We start from the raw sequence: 17,890 nt of genomic DNA, 5'->3' as shown, positions 1-17,890 counted from the left end.
TACATTCTACTTATCAGATTAGGCATGAAGATCTTATGCAAATAGTTATCACTGACCTGTTGGTAGCCCTCTACACTAGAGCCAATGACAATTTTCCCAGCTGCCAGAGGTCTAGCTCGGGAGGTCTGCTGCATGCAAGCAGCTCATATGAAGATTGAGAGTGATGGACTATGGATGTATCATACAATATGCCCAGAGTAGCAGGTAGACTTTAGGATGGCGATTGTCATGCAGTCCTTGTAACATATTACATTGTTTGTGCCCAGTATCATTCTGTGCTATAAAGGGTAGTATAATAAACTGAAAAAGACTCACGATCAACACAATATACCTATACTGGATGTCGTTGCTATCTTGAATTTCTCAGATACTGTTGTGAGTTTGTTTTATTATGATTTTGTAGCCTAAGAACAGATCGACTTTTTAAACTTTTCAAAGTATAGCTCGAAAGTGTACTGCGTCTAATGGCTTCTTCACTGCTTGCTCAACTTTCCGTCACTTTACTCAGTGCTTTGTAAGAGGACCATTAACAGTCAATGCGTGTGTTGCTTTCCAATCTAGACAACCTACTTTCTAGACCAACATGTTAAATCTATAGAAAAATAAGAAAGGAGCACACAAAAAGTAATATCCCTCTATCATCAATAGTCAAATAGTCATTGCACGCTTAACCATGTGAGAAAAACATAATATAAATTTCCACTAAAGAGGTATCAATGCAAAATGTAATCGTTGCAAAGTTCAGAAACACAAAAAAGAATTTTAATAGATAAATCATAAACATTGAATTTGATGTGAAAGGAAGTTGTTTCCATAGAAAATTAACAACAGAAAGTACAATCTCATAACAATTAACTTACACATATATACAGACATTTAACCGACATTGAACAAAGTTGAGCATTTAGTCAGCAAAAGAGTGGTTTATCCCCTACTATGACCATTCAAAGTCCAATAAAAAGAAAGAAATGTTTAAGGGGATAAAAATGATCCACTCTGAGGATTAAGAAGCGGAAAGAGTTATCTTCATCCAAATAGAAATAGGAACTGTCCAGTTCTTCCAGATTCAGCCGACACGTGTTTCGTCCTGCACGGGACTTTATCAAGGCTTTCTTATTATTATAGTTATTGTTTGAAATCGGAATGTTGAGCCACACTATATTCCAATAATCACGAAGAATCTGTGATTGGAAATCTTCATTGCAAAAAAAGTGTTGCTATAGGTCCAAAATTAACCTGATATCCAAATGTAGAGTGCCTCTACAGAGTATATTTCGTCCTCACGTCGGTCCTTCGGTAACGGCTTCCACAAGCACTTTCTAGACCAGCTTTCTTTTTCGTGGCTAAATTCATAAATCTGCAGTGCATGCAATTAACTCTCTCCGTATTACCGCTTTGGCAGCATTCCATGTCAAATTGCTATTGTCATTCTTTTTCAAATAAAATCACAGTGCTTCCTGGATTGTATCCAAAAAATTCGATGTTTTATTTTTTTAAGTAAGCTATTGCATTGGACTGCTGCTGTTATTGAAATAAAAAAAATTCTGGATGATTGTTCTTCTCTTGCGCCTTTTTCCCTTCCTCTCTAGTGATGGGTAATCTACCTAAATAGAAAAGGGGATTGAAGCGGTTTGAACAGCAGAAGCACAGAAATAGCCATTGAAGATCAAATGTATGCTTGGTCCTTTCCATATTCCTGGTTTTATATACTAACTCGACTTCTACTCAGTCAGCCCCTTTTTCTCTGTAGGAGACTGGGATGTTCAAATGCGACTGCATTGTTTCTTTCAGCACCTCATTTTTCACAAACGTTGCCTTTTAGCATTTTTTTTAGGTCTGTCTTTGTTAACATAGGAGTTGCTGTTAGAAATGCATCTGCTTGGGGGAGCATGGCATGGCGTGCGGCAAGATGGCGGCTTGCTTATGAGCTCCTATGAGCCAGTCGCCTGAGACCTATGTAGACTGCAAGTGACATCCCTGCAATGACCGGCAAAATGTAGTGATACGTGGGTGTAAGTGTAGCAGATATTTAGCACTATTCCTGACGACATATCACCAAGGACTTAGAGGACCAGCAGCGACGCTATACCACCCCTGCACACTCCACAAGGTCTGACCTTAAAGAGCCGTATGGGCCCTACTGCAACACGTAGCCTCATTCTGCAACCTGCACAACTAAACCATTATCAAAGAGCACCGCTGCTCCCTTTCTTTGCCTGCGACATCAAAACGGAATTGTAAGTAAAACAATTGCATACAAGAGAGCGGTATGTAAGGAATCAGTGCCAAAGCATGTCCCTTTATCTCTTGTAATGACTCCACAGGCACTTGGGCCCGCTCTGTGCATTCCAGGAATGCTTTAAATGGCACAACTAAATCAAACCAGCCTCCTGGTGCCACGTTAACATCACCTGACTAGAGCAAAACTCCTGAGCTTGCTTGGACACCACTACTGATCCTGATTCCTTAGTCCTGAGACTAGTTTGATGACCCAGGCGTACCATCAGTATACAATCAAAAAGCAGTGGATTTATTGGAGATCTGCGAGAGCTACTTGGCATATGTAAAAGTGCATCTTGGGCCTCATGGACTGATAGTGGACATCTATGTGCTCTCGGAGCACACATCTCTGGTGCAGTAGCGTACAGATTTGGAACCCCTCCTGTGGCACACTACCTATGGGTGTTGTGAGGGCCTCTGTATTGCCCTAGGATGTGACTGCTCCAAGCTGAGGTGTGCCTTACACTCCTAAGTACTTAATCAGTAGCGCGCAGTCATAGTGACTCATCTTATATCTCTGTTTAGGGGCACCCGAGATCACATAGCCCCGTTCTGTCAACACAGCTTGACCTGCAAAACTAGCACTAATTTGTCAGACAAACTGCACACCCTGAGGAAAACCCACCTGAAACTCCAACATGGCAGAAACCACCCAAAAGGAAAGAGAATCCAAAGCCACCCTAAAACGCATGAAACACGTGTCTTCTATCCCGGTGTCTCCGGTTAAAGAAAAGTCCGACTCTCCATCCACACTTGATGATATCGTGCGCAAACTGCACATGGTGCATGACCTGGCTCAAAGCACCAAAGCCAACACTGACTTACTCCAAGTGGAGGTGGCAGGAGTATACAACGATCTAAAAGACTTGAAAATAAGGATTACCGCTGCTGAATCAAGGATCAGTGTGGTGGAGGATTTCAATAATGATCACTCCAGGAGACTCTCTGGTTTGGAAAAAGCAGTATTGGCTCTGAAACTACTACTAATGGAACAGGAAGATCGGAACTGAATGCGTAATCTCCATATCTTTCTGATCCCCGAAGGAAGTGAATCCCCCCACAAATCGGTTACTGACATTCTTATCTCTGGGATACCATCTCCTTTACAAATGTCCTTCAACAAACAATTTGAGATCGAAAGGGCCCATAGGGTCCCCACATACAAATCAAGCAGCACGACAACACCAAGAGCTCTGATTTTCAAACCGCTAAGGCATCAACAATAAGGAACAAATCCTGACAGATGAGGAAGATCAGGGTGGTCATGTGGCAGAACCAGAGAATCTCTATTTCACAAGACTACACAAAAAGAAACAGTAATTCGCAGGAATGGCTTTCTAGCATTAAGGAAACAGCTCGTGATGATGGAGATCCCATTTGCTTTTGCCAGACAATCCAAACTCCTCATCACCTACAGAGGCCAGACCAAACTCTTTTCAGATCCGGCGGGCCTTTCTACATTCCTTAACAACCAATCAGAGACATGGATGGATGCAGAGTTTTTCGCAAAAGACTCAGTGATCTATACTCCACTATGATTGTTCACTGTAAGATTTCCTCACGCTACAATCATTGGCATATCCTTTTAGCGTTATTAATACTGTTCTATATCCAATAACCATGTTGCTATGGCAGTTACATTTTGCAAACATGTTCTTTACCATTTGTGAGCTTAAGAGTTTATCCTTAGTTCATCTCCATAATAAGGAACATATCTAACGCTTTGCATAACAAGTCCGTTACTAATTTTTGCCTTAGGAGTTCACCCTTTGGAGTTCAGCTTCATAATGAAGGAATCTTGCCAATGGGCTGTATGTCAAATGCTCTGTTATTGTACATTGATCATGTTTTCTATGCAATTTCTATTTACCGCAGACCAGGAAAAATAGAGAGATGACAATACTCCTTTGCTTTCTAACTAACCTCATTCCCCAGTATCCCTACTACACTGTATGTAGCTCAACTGAATCAAGCACTCCTACTGCCTACTGTCCTAATGGGTACTGCTGTACAGTACATAAGCTGCCTAGCCTAAGCTTGTGTACAACATTATCAACTACATTAACGTTATCATAACTTAGACATAATGCTTACACTTATGCACATAAATTTGGGGGGGGGGCCCATATGATATCCACTAGACCCAGAGTTTACCATCTAACTAAGGGTCCCCTTGTCCCTGCCTCACATTTCATAGATGAGGACCAACAGCTGCTTTTCGCTCTCCCTCCTCATCCAAGATCTTGCAGGAACATTTCCCTACATTGTAGGACGGGCCTCATGCGAACAGGGCTCTTAGCTGTGTTCCTCCTCGTGTTTTCTCCCCCCCCCCAACAAACACGGTCTCCTACAGACTCCTCATGGTGGGAAGGGATGCAATAGCAGCCCACTCGTCACCAATACCCACCTGTTGTATTAATGATTGTTTGACCCCCATCACCCCCTCCCTATTTTTTACACCCCCACCACACTCCCCTGTGGTGGAGAAATGCTCCCAACAGCATATTCACATAGTCTATGGGTTGACCCTGGCCCATCTCCAAGGATCCAAACCAGGACCATAAACAACCATCATAACATATACTCATGACATCCATTAATGTAATATCCCTAAATACTAAAGGACCAAACCATCCAGTTAAAAGAACAAAGATACTGGACTATTGTAAGAGCCTGGCAGCAATGTGGTACTTCTTCAAGAAACAAATATTGGTTATGTGGAGAGGGTGGGTGGTAGATGTCTGCTCAGAAGCTTCAGGGAAGAAAAATGGGGAACTCACTCTCATCTCGAAGAATTCTAGCCTGTCATGAACATTTATGCCGCTAATGCTGATGACACTACATTATGGGCCTATATTAACAAGAAATTAACAGAAATACCGCCTAACTCCAAATTGATCGTAGGAGGAGACTTCAATCTCCCACTGGACCCCATCTTAGATCGCAACTCTGCATTCTAATTTAGATCCCCAAATCACATAAACAAATGATTAACCTCTGTCACACACATTGCCTTAGGGATGTCTGGAGAATCCACAATCCCACCAGTAATGATTTTACTTTCTTCTCACGCCTACACTCTAGTTTCTCCTGCATTGATTATCTTCTGGTCTCTGACCCTCTTCTTCAATTCACCTCAGTGTCTAAAATCCTCCCCATTTCGGTATCTGATCACGCTGCAGTCTCCATGTCCATCCAAATTAAAGCCACTAAAGGGAAAAATAGACTCTGGCACATGAATGAAGACATTCTAGATAAACCAGAGGCTATAACAGACCTTAATAAGGAGATAGTTCTCTTCTTTAAAGAAAACATACATTCTGTCTCCTTGCCCATTGTCTTGTGGGATGTGATTAAATGCTCAATAAGAGGACAGATAATCAAACGTATGTCCAATAAAAACTATCAGATTAAGGAGACCCTTAAAAAGCTACCTACAGAAATCAAAACTAAAGAATCCATTTTCAGACAATCGGAGAACAAAGACACTCTTAATGAGATTAAACAACTGAAATATAAATACAACACCATTGTCAGTAAAAAGACCTACTTATGAGTACAAGCCCAAAAGTCCAAACAACTTCTATTTCTTAATAGGGCAGAAGAAACTTTAGCATCCACACTCCAGTTTAGAAACACAACTAATAACATCTCCCACATTAAAGCCCCCAATGGAACTATGAACTACAAAACTAATGAGATCTTAGATATCTTTATAGACTTTTATGCCAGTCTCTATACCCCCAGACCCTTTGCAAAAAATCCTAATTCCTATGCTCACTACATATTAAAAAGATTTGGAAAACTGAAAAATCCTAGCTGAATAAACCCATTGAGTCTGCAGAAATTCTGAATACCATCAACTCTATTAAATCTGGGAAGGCACCGGGCCCTGATGGCTTTCCCATATCTTTTTATAAAACGTTCCAAAACTCGCTGATCGACCACCTCAAGAATACACTAGACTGTTTTGTTCAACAAGGGAAGGTTTTAGGTACCGCCGCTGAATGGTCCTTATCTTCCCAAAGAAGATAAGGACCATTCAGATCCAAAAAATTACCACCACATCTCTCTGCATAATATGGAAGCAAAAATATTTGCTAAAATCCTAGCAAAAAGAATAGACGTCTTTATCCCGAAACTTATCCACAACTCTCAAATGGGATTTGTCATGTGAGAGAGGCGAAAGACAACATTCACACCTTTTGTCACATCATAGAAAAGGAAACATTTTCATCACTCCCAGCTTCAGCAATCACGCTGGATGCAGAAAAGGCCTTTGATAAGGTGTATTGGCCTTTTCTCTACGCAGTTCTAGAATCCTATGACTTAGGAAAATCTTTTATCAGTATGACAATGGCCCTCTACACCAACCCTTGTTGCAAAGATTAGAATAAATGGAGAACTCTCCTCCTCCTTTGACCTTCATCAGGGCACAAGACAAGGTTCCCCCCGTCTCCTCTTCTATTTCTACTAGCAATCAACCCACTACTCCTCTTAATTGACTCCTCACCCAGAATCAAGGGCTTCAGGTTTGGCCCCAAAACGTAAAAGTCCTCAACGAATGCTGACAACATACTCATCTACTTGGAAGATATAGAACAAGTGACCCCTGTATTAACTAACATAATAGGGGGCTTTTTACAGGTGTCTGGCTACACCCTTAATAAAGATAAAACAGAGGTATTCCCCCTCAACCTTCTCTGTTTCTCTACACATCTTGAGGACTCTAGGCTTAAATGGTAACCAAAACAGCTTAAATATCTAGGTTTTTGGTGTGCTAAGGACTTACTGGAAACCCTCCAAATGAATTATTCTAAAACCATTAATAAGATTAAAAAAACTTGCTATCCTCCCAAACTCTAAAAATGATGATTACCCCAATTATAAATTTCACCACCTCCATGCTGCCAGTGAAGCTTTCTCACTTTTTTCCACACTGTGGATAAACTGACATCAACCTTCCTATGGAGCGGGAAGAGAACTAGAACTTCCACAAAAGCGCTAATATGGAACTTTCAGGATGGGGGGGTTGCAAACTACCAAACTGGGTTTTGTACCAAACAGCTTTCCTCTCTACCCAGGATGTTTGTTGGCTACTCCAAGATCAGAATGATCCGCCTCAATATTGAAAACTTAATTTGCTCACCCTTCTATACCACTACATACCTCACTATGTCAAAGTTTAAACCACTGCACTCCCAGAAGATCCTTGCTGACACCGCCTTTGCTCTCAGATCCCTAGATAAACAATCACAAGTTCGACTCCACAAATCTTTAGCAACCTCGCTCCGGAATAACCCCAAGCTCATAATAGACGACCCGAATGACATGAGCCACGAAAGGTATCCATATAATTCGAGACATATATAATGACAACATGGAACCAATCCCCTTTGCAGCTTTGGCAGCTAAACACGACCTCCCTAACATTGACTTTTATAGCTTTCTAAAACTTAAAGTTTAACTATCCAGACTTTTATGGACCAAAATCGCATCTATCATTCATCGGTGGAAGTCATGACAATCCACTGGCCATCTCCGCTCCAAAATCCATAAAGCATTAGCTTTCCCCAAGAGACGACTAAACTCATTCCTAAGTACCAAATGAATTAAACAATTTGCCAGTGTGGGCCTGGCCCATGTCTTGGAAGAGGACTGGCTAATGTTGGGTCAACGTTCTCTCAATAATAAAATTGCTCCTACACTGATTCAGTCAAAAATGTTCTCAAAACATTTCTCACACTGGACCCCAGCGAAATTATACAAGATGAAGTTAAGAGATAATGATAAATGCTGGAATGGTGACTCTGCGCCTGGGTCATATGAACATGTGGTATTTCACTGCCCCCTTCTGACTCCTTTTTGATCCTTCATCCAGAACCAACTTAATTCCATGTTTGGGATAACACTCACCTTAAGCTTGCCACTAGTTGCCCTGGGCGTTCTCTTAAGCTTAAAAAGAATGATAGGCCCTACTGGATCTTCTTCTATCAATAGCGATCAAAGTTATCCTCTCAGAATGGAAGTCCTACAACCACATTTCCCCTCACACATGGTGTGCTTAGGTGACATATCTTTGAGGAGCACATAATCTAAATGAATCGACACACACCTTACGCCCAAGACCTCAAATTCAATCTGGTGCACGTTAGACCACATTGTAGAACATGTTGAAAACCCCCCTACCCAAACAGACATTCAGGACACACTTCCCTCCGCAACCCCCTTCCCCTTCTTGCCTGCCTTTGCGGCAGTCCCTCCCCTCACCCCCGTTTGTTGGTTTCACAATCCCCTTGTGTTCTAGTTAGTGGTGATACACAGAATATTAGAGATAAGGCCTAAGGCCCCAGTAGATCACACTTGACACAGGAAGACAGGTCCCTGATCTGACTGGATTTATCAACTTTTATTAAAGCTCCAGATATTTACCGTATTATTCCGTGATGTATCCTACAGTCAGGGAATGGCATGTTGACCTCTTGCGATTGTTTGTCTGTATTGCCGTATGTTATTATGTACCTTATTGCTTAACTCAGTATGTACCTATCTTTTGCCATAAATAACCTAATAAAAAAGAAATGCATTTGCTTTAGCACACCTTTACCTAATGGTGACTTGTGCAGCTGCTTCATTTGGTAACCTAGGCTGCCAAACCTAAGTATGTTTGCTCTATTTGCAGTTTTTATTTAAGTGGGATATTGAAGAGCTTCTTCCCTGTGCCTTCTCAACGCAAGACATCTCTTGCAATTGTGCTCTTTACGGGTTCCAAGAATTGTTTGCAAGAAGGTGAAGTAAACTAAATACTCTTTCACAGGTCCCTAGTGCTTGTGATATGATGGTTTAAAGCATGAGCACATGTTTCTCTCAGTCTGACCTCAGTGTGCCAGAATGTGCAACAGGAATTTGTTTTCTAATACCATTGGCACCTTCAATGTGCCAGTTCATCCTAAATCATCTCCTACTAACTGCTTGACCACTGCCTAATCCTGTACACCCCAGGGTATCAAAGGAGAGCTGTGCTTGATTTCCGCGAGAACCAAGCTTGCAAGCACTGAAGTACAATACATCACAAGCACTCCAGTACATTACATAATTTATACAGACTGTATCATGGCATTGTGAATACATGGCCATGAGCCATAACACATCAATAATGGAGCCTGGCAAGTCTGAAAGACATTGCTTCAGCACTGTCAGCTCTAGTAAGAATAGCCCTTCCCATTTTTATTAAAACCATGCAGCAGAGAAACAGTTACCTCGCTTAATCATTTGATCGTCGGATGGTGCAGGTGAGATGGCTATGGACTGATGTACCCTCCTCTGTTATTCATAGGACGGCTTGTCTTGGTTGAAGAGGTCCTAAGGTTCAGATCCATTTATTGTCCTGGCTTATCTTGGAGAACTGGTTGAAAGGGTGTCGGCACAACTCTGAGCTGGGACACCCTTTCAGCAAACTCTGAGATCATAGAGGCTTGAGGTTCTAGATGTCTCCCCACCACCCACCTGCAGCATTCCCCTGACAGAAGCTCAGTTGAAGCACTGGCCTTCTTCTTGGGATAGCCAATCTTGAAACTGTATTCTGGATTACATCCCCACAAGTATACCACATGGCTAATGCGGTATTCAGGAACCATTTTTTGTACGGTCTTGGACAATCACCTATGGCAAAGCATCTAGCTTATGGGTGACTTGTTATCTCTTTCTGGCGCCTGTGGAAAGTAGTCATGATTCTGTGTCTTGATACCCTCATCTTTAGTCACTGGGTGATCATTCTCAATGTCATAGTCTCTCTTATCTCCCTCTTATTGTTTTGACGATTCTTACTTCATATTTTTTTTTTCAAAGGACAGCAGTTCCAGCACCGGGATCCACACTGGACCAGATGAGATGGTCAGAGTTACTTCCCCTTCCTCCTGTTCATCATCTTCCTCTCTTACCGCACATCAGAATCTGATCCAAATGGAGTCAGATGGTGATACTGGCAGTATCATGATTGATGATGGGCCTAGCACTGGAGTTGGACAGGTAAGCATGCACATGTAGGACATTCAGTATAATATACAACAGTATCCAAGCCCTGCATTTTCTGCTTCACTTTCAATGAAATACTCTCTTCCTCTTTCATTTTTCATCCTGGCAACCTTGGTAGGTTCTGCACGTTTTTCTTCAACCGACTATATGGCAAAAAAATTTCTCAATCGTGAAAAATGTATTACTTAATTGATAGTGTTAATGCTTCCCATCCTTATTAGCCTCCATGGAGGCAGGCATCAGAGGTACCATTCTCCACTGACAGAGACCCTTGATGCCTCACCTTTCACATTGACCATTACCCCCTTATGTCATTTTGTCTGGTTCACCCAATTTTATTCAGTCAACTAGCAGGGAGACAGAAGTAAAATGGTGAAAGCTTGCATCATCCAACAGCTACAGGCAATTAAAACTGGATACCCATACCAAATTCTGAAGCTCTTCAGGGGTCATTCACCAGACCCTGGAGATAGCCATTCGGTCAACATACAATTGCTGACTTCTTGCATGATTGAAGCTTGTGTATTGCTTCTTTTCCAAAGGAAGAAGTGTACAGTCCTCTCTAAAATAGCAGGAGTTGCAAATTAAAGTAAAGGCTATTTTTGTTTGCAAGAATGTATAATCTGACTGCAGACACACAACTAGAAAAGCAGATAATAGTAGATTCAACTGAAATCTGTCACAGAAAGCATAGAAAACAGCATCAACAGCACCATGGAACTCTTTGCCATAGTGAAAGACTTTGTCTCCATCAGCAAGCTCCACCAACATAACCCCTTCTCAGTACCTCTAAACCCAGCTGTCCCTGTCCTATTACCTCGGGCTCTGTAAACCCTCATCTGCAGAGTTTCGCATGGAAGCTTACTCATACCCACACTGTCCAACTCCTACGTGACCTCACCCTTAAGCACCATCAGCACCCAAGGCTTCAACATCATATCCTTTACTGATGACAACCTGCTCATACTTTCACTTTCCAACAAGAAGCTAAATACCCAGACCAGTTCCTCTGCCTGCACAGCCAAAGTCACCAGATGGATGAAATTCAACTGCCTTAAGTTCAACAGAGACAAGACGGAAGTAATAATCTTCTGCAAAGACACCTCACTCTGAGACTACACCTAGTGGCCTGCCGATCTTAGACCAACACCCTTGCTGGCATCCCATGCAAACAACCTTGGAATATTAATCGACAACCAGTTCACTATGACTAGACGAGTGAACTCAGTCTCCATCTCCTGCTTCCATACACTCAAGATGCCAAGAAGTTCTTCAAGTTGCTCCCCATCAACATCCTCTTCAGCCACTTCAGCACTTCCCATGAAAAGACAGTTCTGAAGCTTAAAGTCAGGATTAAATGAGACGAAGACATTGCATATGAACTCAATGACCAACAGTGGACAAGGGCTCCACTGTATACTTGCAGTGCCTGTTTTTGATTAATGAAATGCAAATTCCTACATAGGGTTTACTGTACATCTAAAATCCTCCACAAGATCTATCCACGCAAACCTATTATACGTCCCAGAGGTTATGGTATGAACGCTAATGTCCTCCTTGATTTTGCTCTGTAAAGTGGCACAAGATTTCTGGGGAATATTACTTCAAGAGATATAGTTAGCTGTGGGAAAAATAGTGCAAAACAATATAACACTGTATTCTGGGACTACACCTATTGACCAAAAAAGAGGCAAACAGGACCCAAATGTGCAGTACTGTGTCTGGTTTTAACTAAAAGATTGTTTATGATACACTGGCTACAGAGTGGAGGTTCCAGCAGTGGGCGTGGGAAACAGGCCTTAGTGGAGGACAAACAAATGACATTGGTCCATAAAGAACTGAAAGTGGGAGATGACCTTTATGAATGGAGGGTGCTGTTACAAAAGTTATTGGATACACATAACACAGAGTTTCACTCTGAGACAGGAAATCTGACTACTAAATAAAATTAAAACATAAACACTGTGTCCTAAGCAATTAAATAGCCGACCCACACATATGAGTATATTTTTCTAAAATGTGACTGGTTTGCATGAAATGTAATATAGCTAAATGTTAACATTCAAATGACCACATTGCAGAGAAAGATGCTCTAAGCTGCACCATGTAACAATCCTCCATGATTTGTACTGTTTACACGTAAGCTTATTTCAAGGAAACAATGACAATTTAAGTGAAAACCATGAACCACAGCATTAGAAAGCAAACTGTCTCATCAGTGGTGCTTTTTAAAAGGGCAGAGATAGACCTCTTCATTTCTCTTCAGATTCCCCTATATGAAGTTAATGGTAGTCAATGGTAGGGACATTTTACTCACCTGGTGGGCCTGCCCTTGAATTGTTGACTGCAGATACTCCAAAAACAAAGCAATGTTGTCACCCCCTTTCCTCCTTTTCGCACTAAGCATCACTCTGTCATCTGTGTAGACAAAACCACACATCTTGCGCCTTTAACCACATTAGAGGGCCTCACCATTAAGGAGGAAGCATAGTTGTCATGAGCACAGTGCATTTTTATGTATGTAAATAAAGAGTGGTTGCAGAAGAGAAGCACATGTGTCTTACTTACTAAGGGGACAAAGGGTCATCTGAGATAGTGTCAGGAAGCATGGAGGCAAGCCTGATGCACATATCCTACCCTTTATCATGAGAGAGAGGGTCTAGACTACACGCAGAGCTCATAAATCATCAACCACAGGATAAAGCTATCGAAAAGCAAAGGAGGTTGAGAGCAGTGGCTAAGCTGCAGAGAGAAATTAACAAACCCAGCAAAATACCTAGACCTCCATCTTGGTGGTATGAACTACAAGTCCCACTCTGTGCATGCAGGAACATTTATAAGGAAAATCAGCTACTGCACGGCATATTCATGAATAGCTAAACTGGGAATCAGAAGTAGGAATTAAGGACAGAAATTTGATGGAAACAGGCAGTATTGCTTGCCATCCACTTCATTGTATAAACTGCATAAACAGAGCAGAATGCTGAGATGGGGAGCCTTTCTTCTACCAGAGACCTCTGCCAAACCTTAAAGCACCATGCTGGTAAAAGACCTTTTATACAACCAACCACCTGCAGTTTGATGAGAAATGGACAAAAGGCACTCTGCTTGCATTGCACACCCTGGGACAAATAGAGGGCCATGAGAATAATACAGTTTCCATCACCCAGTGGAGGTGTGCATGCACTGCAGAATCTGTATCCCCATATTCCAGGTAAGCACATTTAACCAGACTGACGTTATTGCACTTGATGCTGGGTGGCCACATATATTGTGTGGCACCAAACAATGGACAATGTTTTAGTCCCTCAGTTAAGTCCTGTTCTCTCGTAGGGGATTTCCATGTATAGTCATAAGCACTGAATAGTTCCGCGCGCCTGCGGGGACCCCGGAGCACTGTTGTGTAGTATATTCTTAAGTGCAATCATCAGCTCCTTGACAAAAAGGTCTGTGAAAAACACTTAAGAATAACAATGTGCAGCCTATGTGAACAGCTACACAGGCCAAATTGTTAGAAGAAAAAAAACAGTTGTAGTGTAAATTTCACGTTTAAACCTCTATTTATTCTATAAATACATAAATAAATACATTCTCATATTTTATTTACACCTCTCATGAGAATAAAACAATGTAGGGCAGTGTAGCCCATAGGCTGCCATTATACAGAATGAAAATAGAGCTGTGCCTTTAAGAAAGTAAAGTCTTCCTGTTTCCCATCATGCACAGCAAAAGGCAGTTGCCTCAGTTCTTTTTTCCGGCTCCTTTCTGACAGGACCCTGAAGCATTGAGCTCTACCTCACAAAATCCTTTTGTGACAGAAATTCATTTAAAATCTTTTGAATTTCATTTTCACTCGACGTTTTTAACATTGAGTGATAATTTTCTGCTTTTTTCTGTTAGATTCTGACAGAATTTTGAGGTTTTTCTACTTCAGAAATGCCTTCACTGTTTGACAAATGTCCTTCTTGTGGCAGAAAAAAGGCCAAAACAGATCCACATCGGGTCTGCATAATTTGCCTTCCATCCAGCCACAAACCGGAGTCGTGTGACATCTGCAAAACCTTCTCCAGAAGGACCCTTCGTGACAGGGAGAAGATCCGACTCCAGGCGAAAGAGGACAGGAGGAAAAGTGGTCATTCTACCACAGAGCGAGGAGAAGGTCAGTCTTCTACCAGGGCTCACACTGGTTCCTCTATAACTCCGACCAGACCGGCTCAAAAACGGCACAGGTCTCCGACGACGTCGAGGGCGTCGACGTCGAGGCAAGGAACGGCGCCAACATGCTCGCCGTCGAGGAGTGGTTCGCCGGCGAGAAAGAGACATCGCTCGCCGTCGACGACGATTTCGCCGTCGAGATCTGGGTCACCGTCGACACGGCGAGGACGTTCCACGTCGAGGAGATCTGAATCCGGTTCGCCGTCGAAACGGCGAGATCGATCAACGTCGAGGGGTGCTCGACGTCGTAGACGTTCACCGTCATCACGGCGACGTCGAGGGTCGTCGTCGAGAGATTCTCAACGGCGAGAAGAATCGACGGCGAAGGACACTCGCCGTCACCGTACTTCGACGTCGAGGAGTGTGTCGACGTCGAGACAATCAAAAAGACCTAGGAGGGTTTATACAACCTCAGAATCCTCGGCTTCAATCATCCTCCTTCCAGCGTCTCCACAACTCTCTCCTCGACAATCACCATTGCCACAGACGCCGGTAACACCTACGGCGCCTCTTCCGGCTCCGCCTGTAGAGTCTGTTTTGAGGACTCCAACGCGGTCTGTAAGACGTTCGGGACATTCCTCTAGACGCTCTTCTTCCTCTCGGCACCGTCATGACCCACAGAGATCTCAGCATTCACATCACAGGCGTTCTTCTTCGTCTACACGGGACTACTCTCCAACCCTATCGGACTCACCGTCCCCGAGAGTGTCCCCCATAGATGATGTGAATACGTTCCAGGAGGTCTTAGTACGAGGGGCAACCAAGCTGAACATCCCGCTGGCGGTACCTGCCCCATCGACGTCAGTGATCTTCGAGACCTTGCATCACAGGACATCTTCCAGACCTTTGCTTCCACTGGTTCCAGATCTCCTTGAACCAGCAATGGATATTTTCCTTGCACCGGCCGCAACAAAGTCTGCTCCTTCCAGACTTATTAAAAAATATCGTCCACCAGAACAAGATCCTCTATTCTTGAGGTCGGACCCAGTTCCTGATTCGGTGGTCATAGTAGCGGCAAAGAAACTGCATTCAACCTCACCATCTTCTTCTTCACCTCCAGATAAAGAGAGCAGAAAGATAGATGCTGCAGGACGAAAAGTATGCTCTACTGCAGCCGTCACGATGAAGGCAGCCAGCGCTACTGCGTTATTAGGGCGGTACGATCGTGCCCTCTGGGACTCTTTAATACAGTTTGCGGAACATCTTCCTAAGGATAAAAGGGAAGATTTCCTGGAGGTCGTGGGTGAGGGATCCATGGTGTCTAACCAAATTATAAGTGCTGCAGCTGACTCTTCGGTGCTATCCGCACACAATTATGCACACGGGATAGCGCTCAGAAGGCATGCATGGTTGAGACTTACATCACTCAAACCTGAAGCGCAGCAGAGAATACAAAACCTGCCTTTCTCGGGCTCCACCTTGTTCGGTTCTCATGCCGATGACGAGATGGCTAGAATGAAAGCTGAACTAGATACCTTGAAAGCGGTAGGGATGGAAAGACCGAAAGAACAAAGAAAGGTTTTCCGGCCATATCAACGACGACTTTTCACCCACCGGTATCAGTCGCCACACTGGATGTCTTCGCGCCCCCAGCAACAGCAACAACAGCAGTATCAAAGGGGTTTCTCTACTCAGCGAAGGTCGACAAGGGGTCGTTCAACACCTCAAACTCAGGCAACTCGACAGGCTCCCACGTCTAAGCCCTGAATCTTTGCTTCCCCCTCCTCCGTTATCCACTCCGGTAGGGGGAAGTATCTCAAATCATCTGGACGAGTGGCTACGCATCACAACAGACGCCTGGGTATTGAATATTGTGAGACATGGTTACGCTCTCAGATTCACCAGTCCTCCACCATCTGTTCCACCCAAAACAGCCAACCGCCATCTCGAAGCTCTACAGTTAGAGGTCAATATCCTATTGCAAAAAAGAGCCATAGAACCCGTTCCCATCAGCCAGCAAGGGAAGGGGATTTATTCGAGATATTTCCTTGTACCGAAAAAAGACAAACAAGAGTTTCGTCCCATCTTAGATCTGAGGACAGCAAACAAATGGATTCGCAAAGAAAAATTCAGGATGTTAGCCTTACACCAAATTTATCCACATCTACGTCAGGGCGACTGGCTATGTGCGATAGATCTTTGCGACGCTTACTTTCACATCCCAGTAACCAAGAAACATTGAAAATTCCTAAGGTTCACTGTCGGAAAACGCCATTACCAATTTGCAGTTCTACCTTTCGGCCTAAAATCAGCGCCAAGAACTTTTTCCAAATGCATGGCGGTAGTAGCCGCCCACTTGAGGAAACAGCGAATATTCGTCTACCCCTATCTAGACGATTGGCTCATAAAGGCCTCCAGTTGTCTCGAGACACAGCAACATTTCGAATGGACTCTACAACTGCTGCAAAAACTTGGTCTTCAAGTCAATCTCCTGAAATCTACAGCAACACCTGTTCAGAGGTTGCATTACTTAGGGACCATTGTAGATACCAGGCTAGGAAAGGTGTTTCCTTCGGAGGAACGACGGTTATCGATTCTCCAGAAGTGCAAACAACTGCAGGAAAGACCTCAAGCCACTGCAAGAATAATAGCTTCTCTACTGGGCTCGATGGCGTCTTGTATCCATCTGGTTCCCAATGCTCGCCTCCATATGAGACCATTGCAGGAAAACCTGGAGGATCAGTGGTGTCAACTGAGGGACGATTGGGAGAACAAAGTCCTTCTTTCTCCTCACACCCTACAATCCCTCAAGTGGTGGTGTTTACCCAGCAATCTCTTGGTGGGGATTCCGTTCCAACAACGGCCCCCATCTCAAACCATCGTAACAGATGCGTCACTGATCGGATGGGGGGCGCACATGGAACATCTTCGAGTCCAAGGCGAGTGGTCACAGAGAGAGAGTCTCTATCACATCAACCTGCTGGAACTTCGCGCAGTCCACCTTGCGCTCAAAGCCTTCCTTCCCTCTCTGAGAACGGAAACTCTCCTTCTCCAGACAGACAACGTGGCCACTATGTACTACGTGAACAAACAAGGAGGCACCAGGTCCAGAATTTTATCCAGAGAGGCTCAGACAATCTGGCATTGGCTTCTAGCCAGGAACCTGTCACTAGTGGCAACTCACCTGCCCGGCATCCAGAATGTTCAAGCGGATGCCCTCAGTCGGGTAATGGACGAGAACCACGAATGGGTACTACACGACGACGTCGTTCATTCCATTTTCGCACTCTGGGGTACCCCCTCTACAGACCTATTCGCAACCCCAGAAAACAAAAAATGCCAAAACTTCGCCTCCAGATATTACCATCCAGGGACACTGGGGAATGCCCTGTGGATAAGCTGGTCAGGAGCATTTCTTTAC

At 43.5% G+C, this 17,890-nt stretch overlaps 1 protein-coding gene across 2 annotated transcripts in view; it reads left to right on the top strand.

Moving 5' to 3' along the window:
* Nucleotides 1–17,890, top strand: part of LOC138266144 (uncharacterized) — a 149,185-nt gene that overhangs the window by 85,963 nt on the left and 45,332 nt on the right. For both annotated transcript variants that reach the window (XM_069214581.1, XM_069214580.1), the window contains exon 5: nt 10,129–10,308. In XM_069214581.1, coding sequence (XP_069070682.1) covers nt 10,129–10,308 — 180 coding nt within the window. The remainder of the gene's footprint in view (nt 1–10,128; nt 10,309–17,890) is intronic.

Source organism: Pleurodeles waltl, chromosome 11 (assembly GCF_031143425.1).
Source record: "Pleurodeles waltl isolate 20211129_DDA chromosome 11, aPleWal1.hap1.20221129, whole genome shotgun sequence".
Classification (NCBI taxonomy): Eukaryota; Metazoa; Chordata; class Amphibia; order Caudata; family Salamandridae; genus Pleurodeles; species Pleurodeles waltl.
The sequence above is the reverse complement of the archived record's forward strand: the minus strand, read 5'-3'. Positions and strand labels throughout refer to the sequence as shown.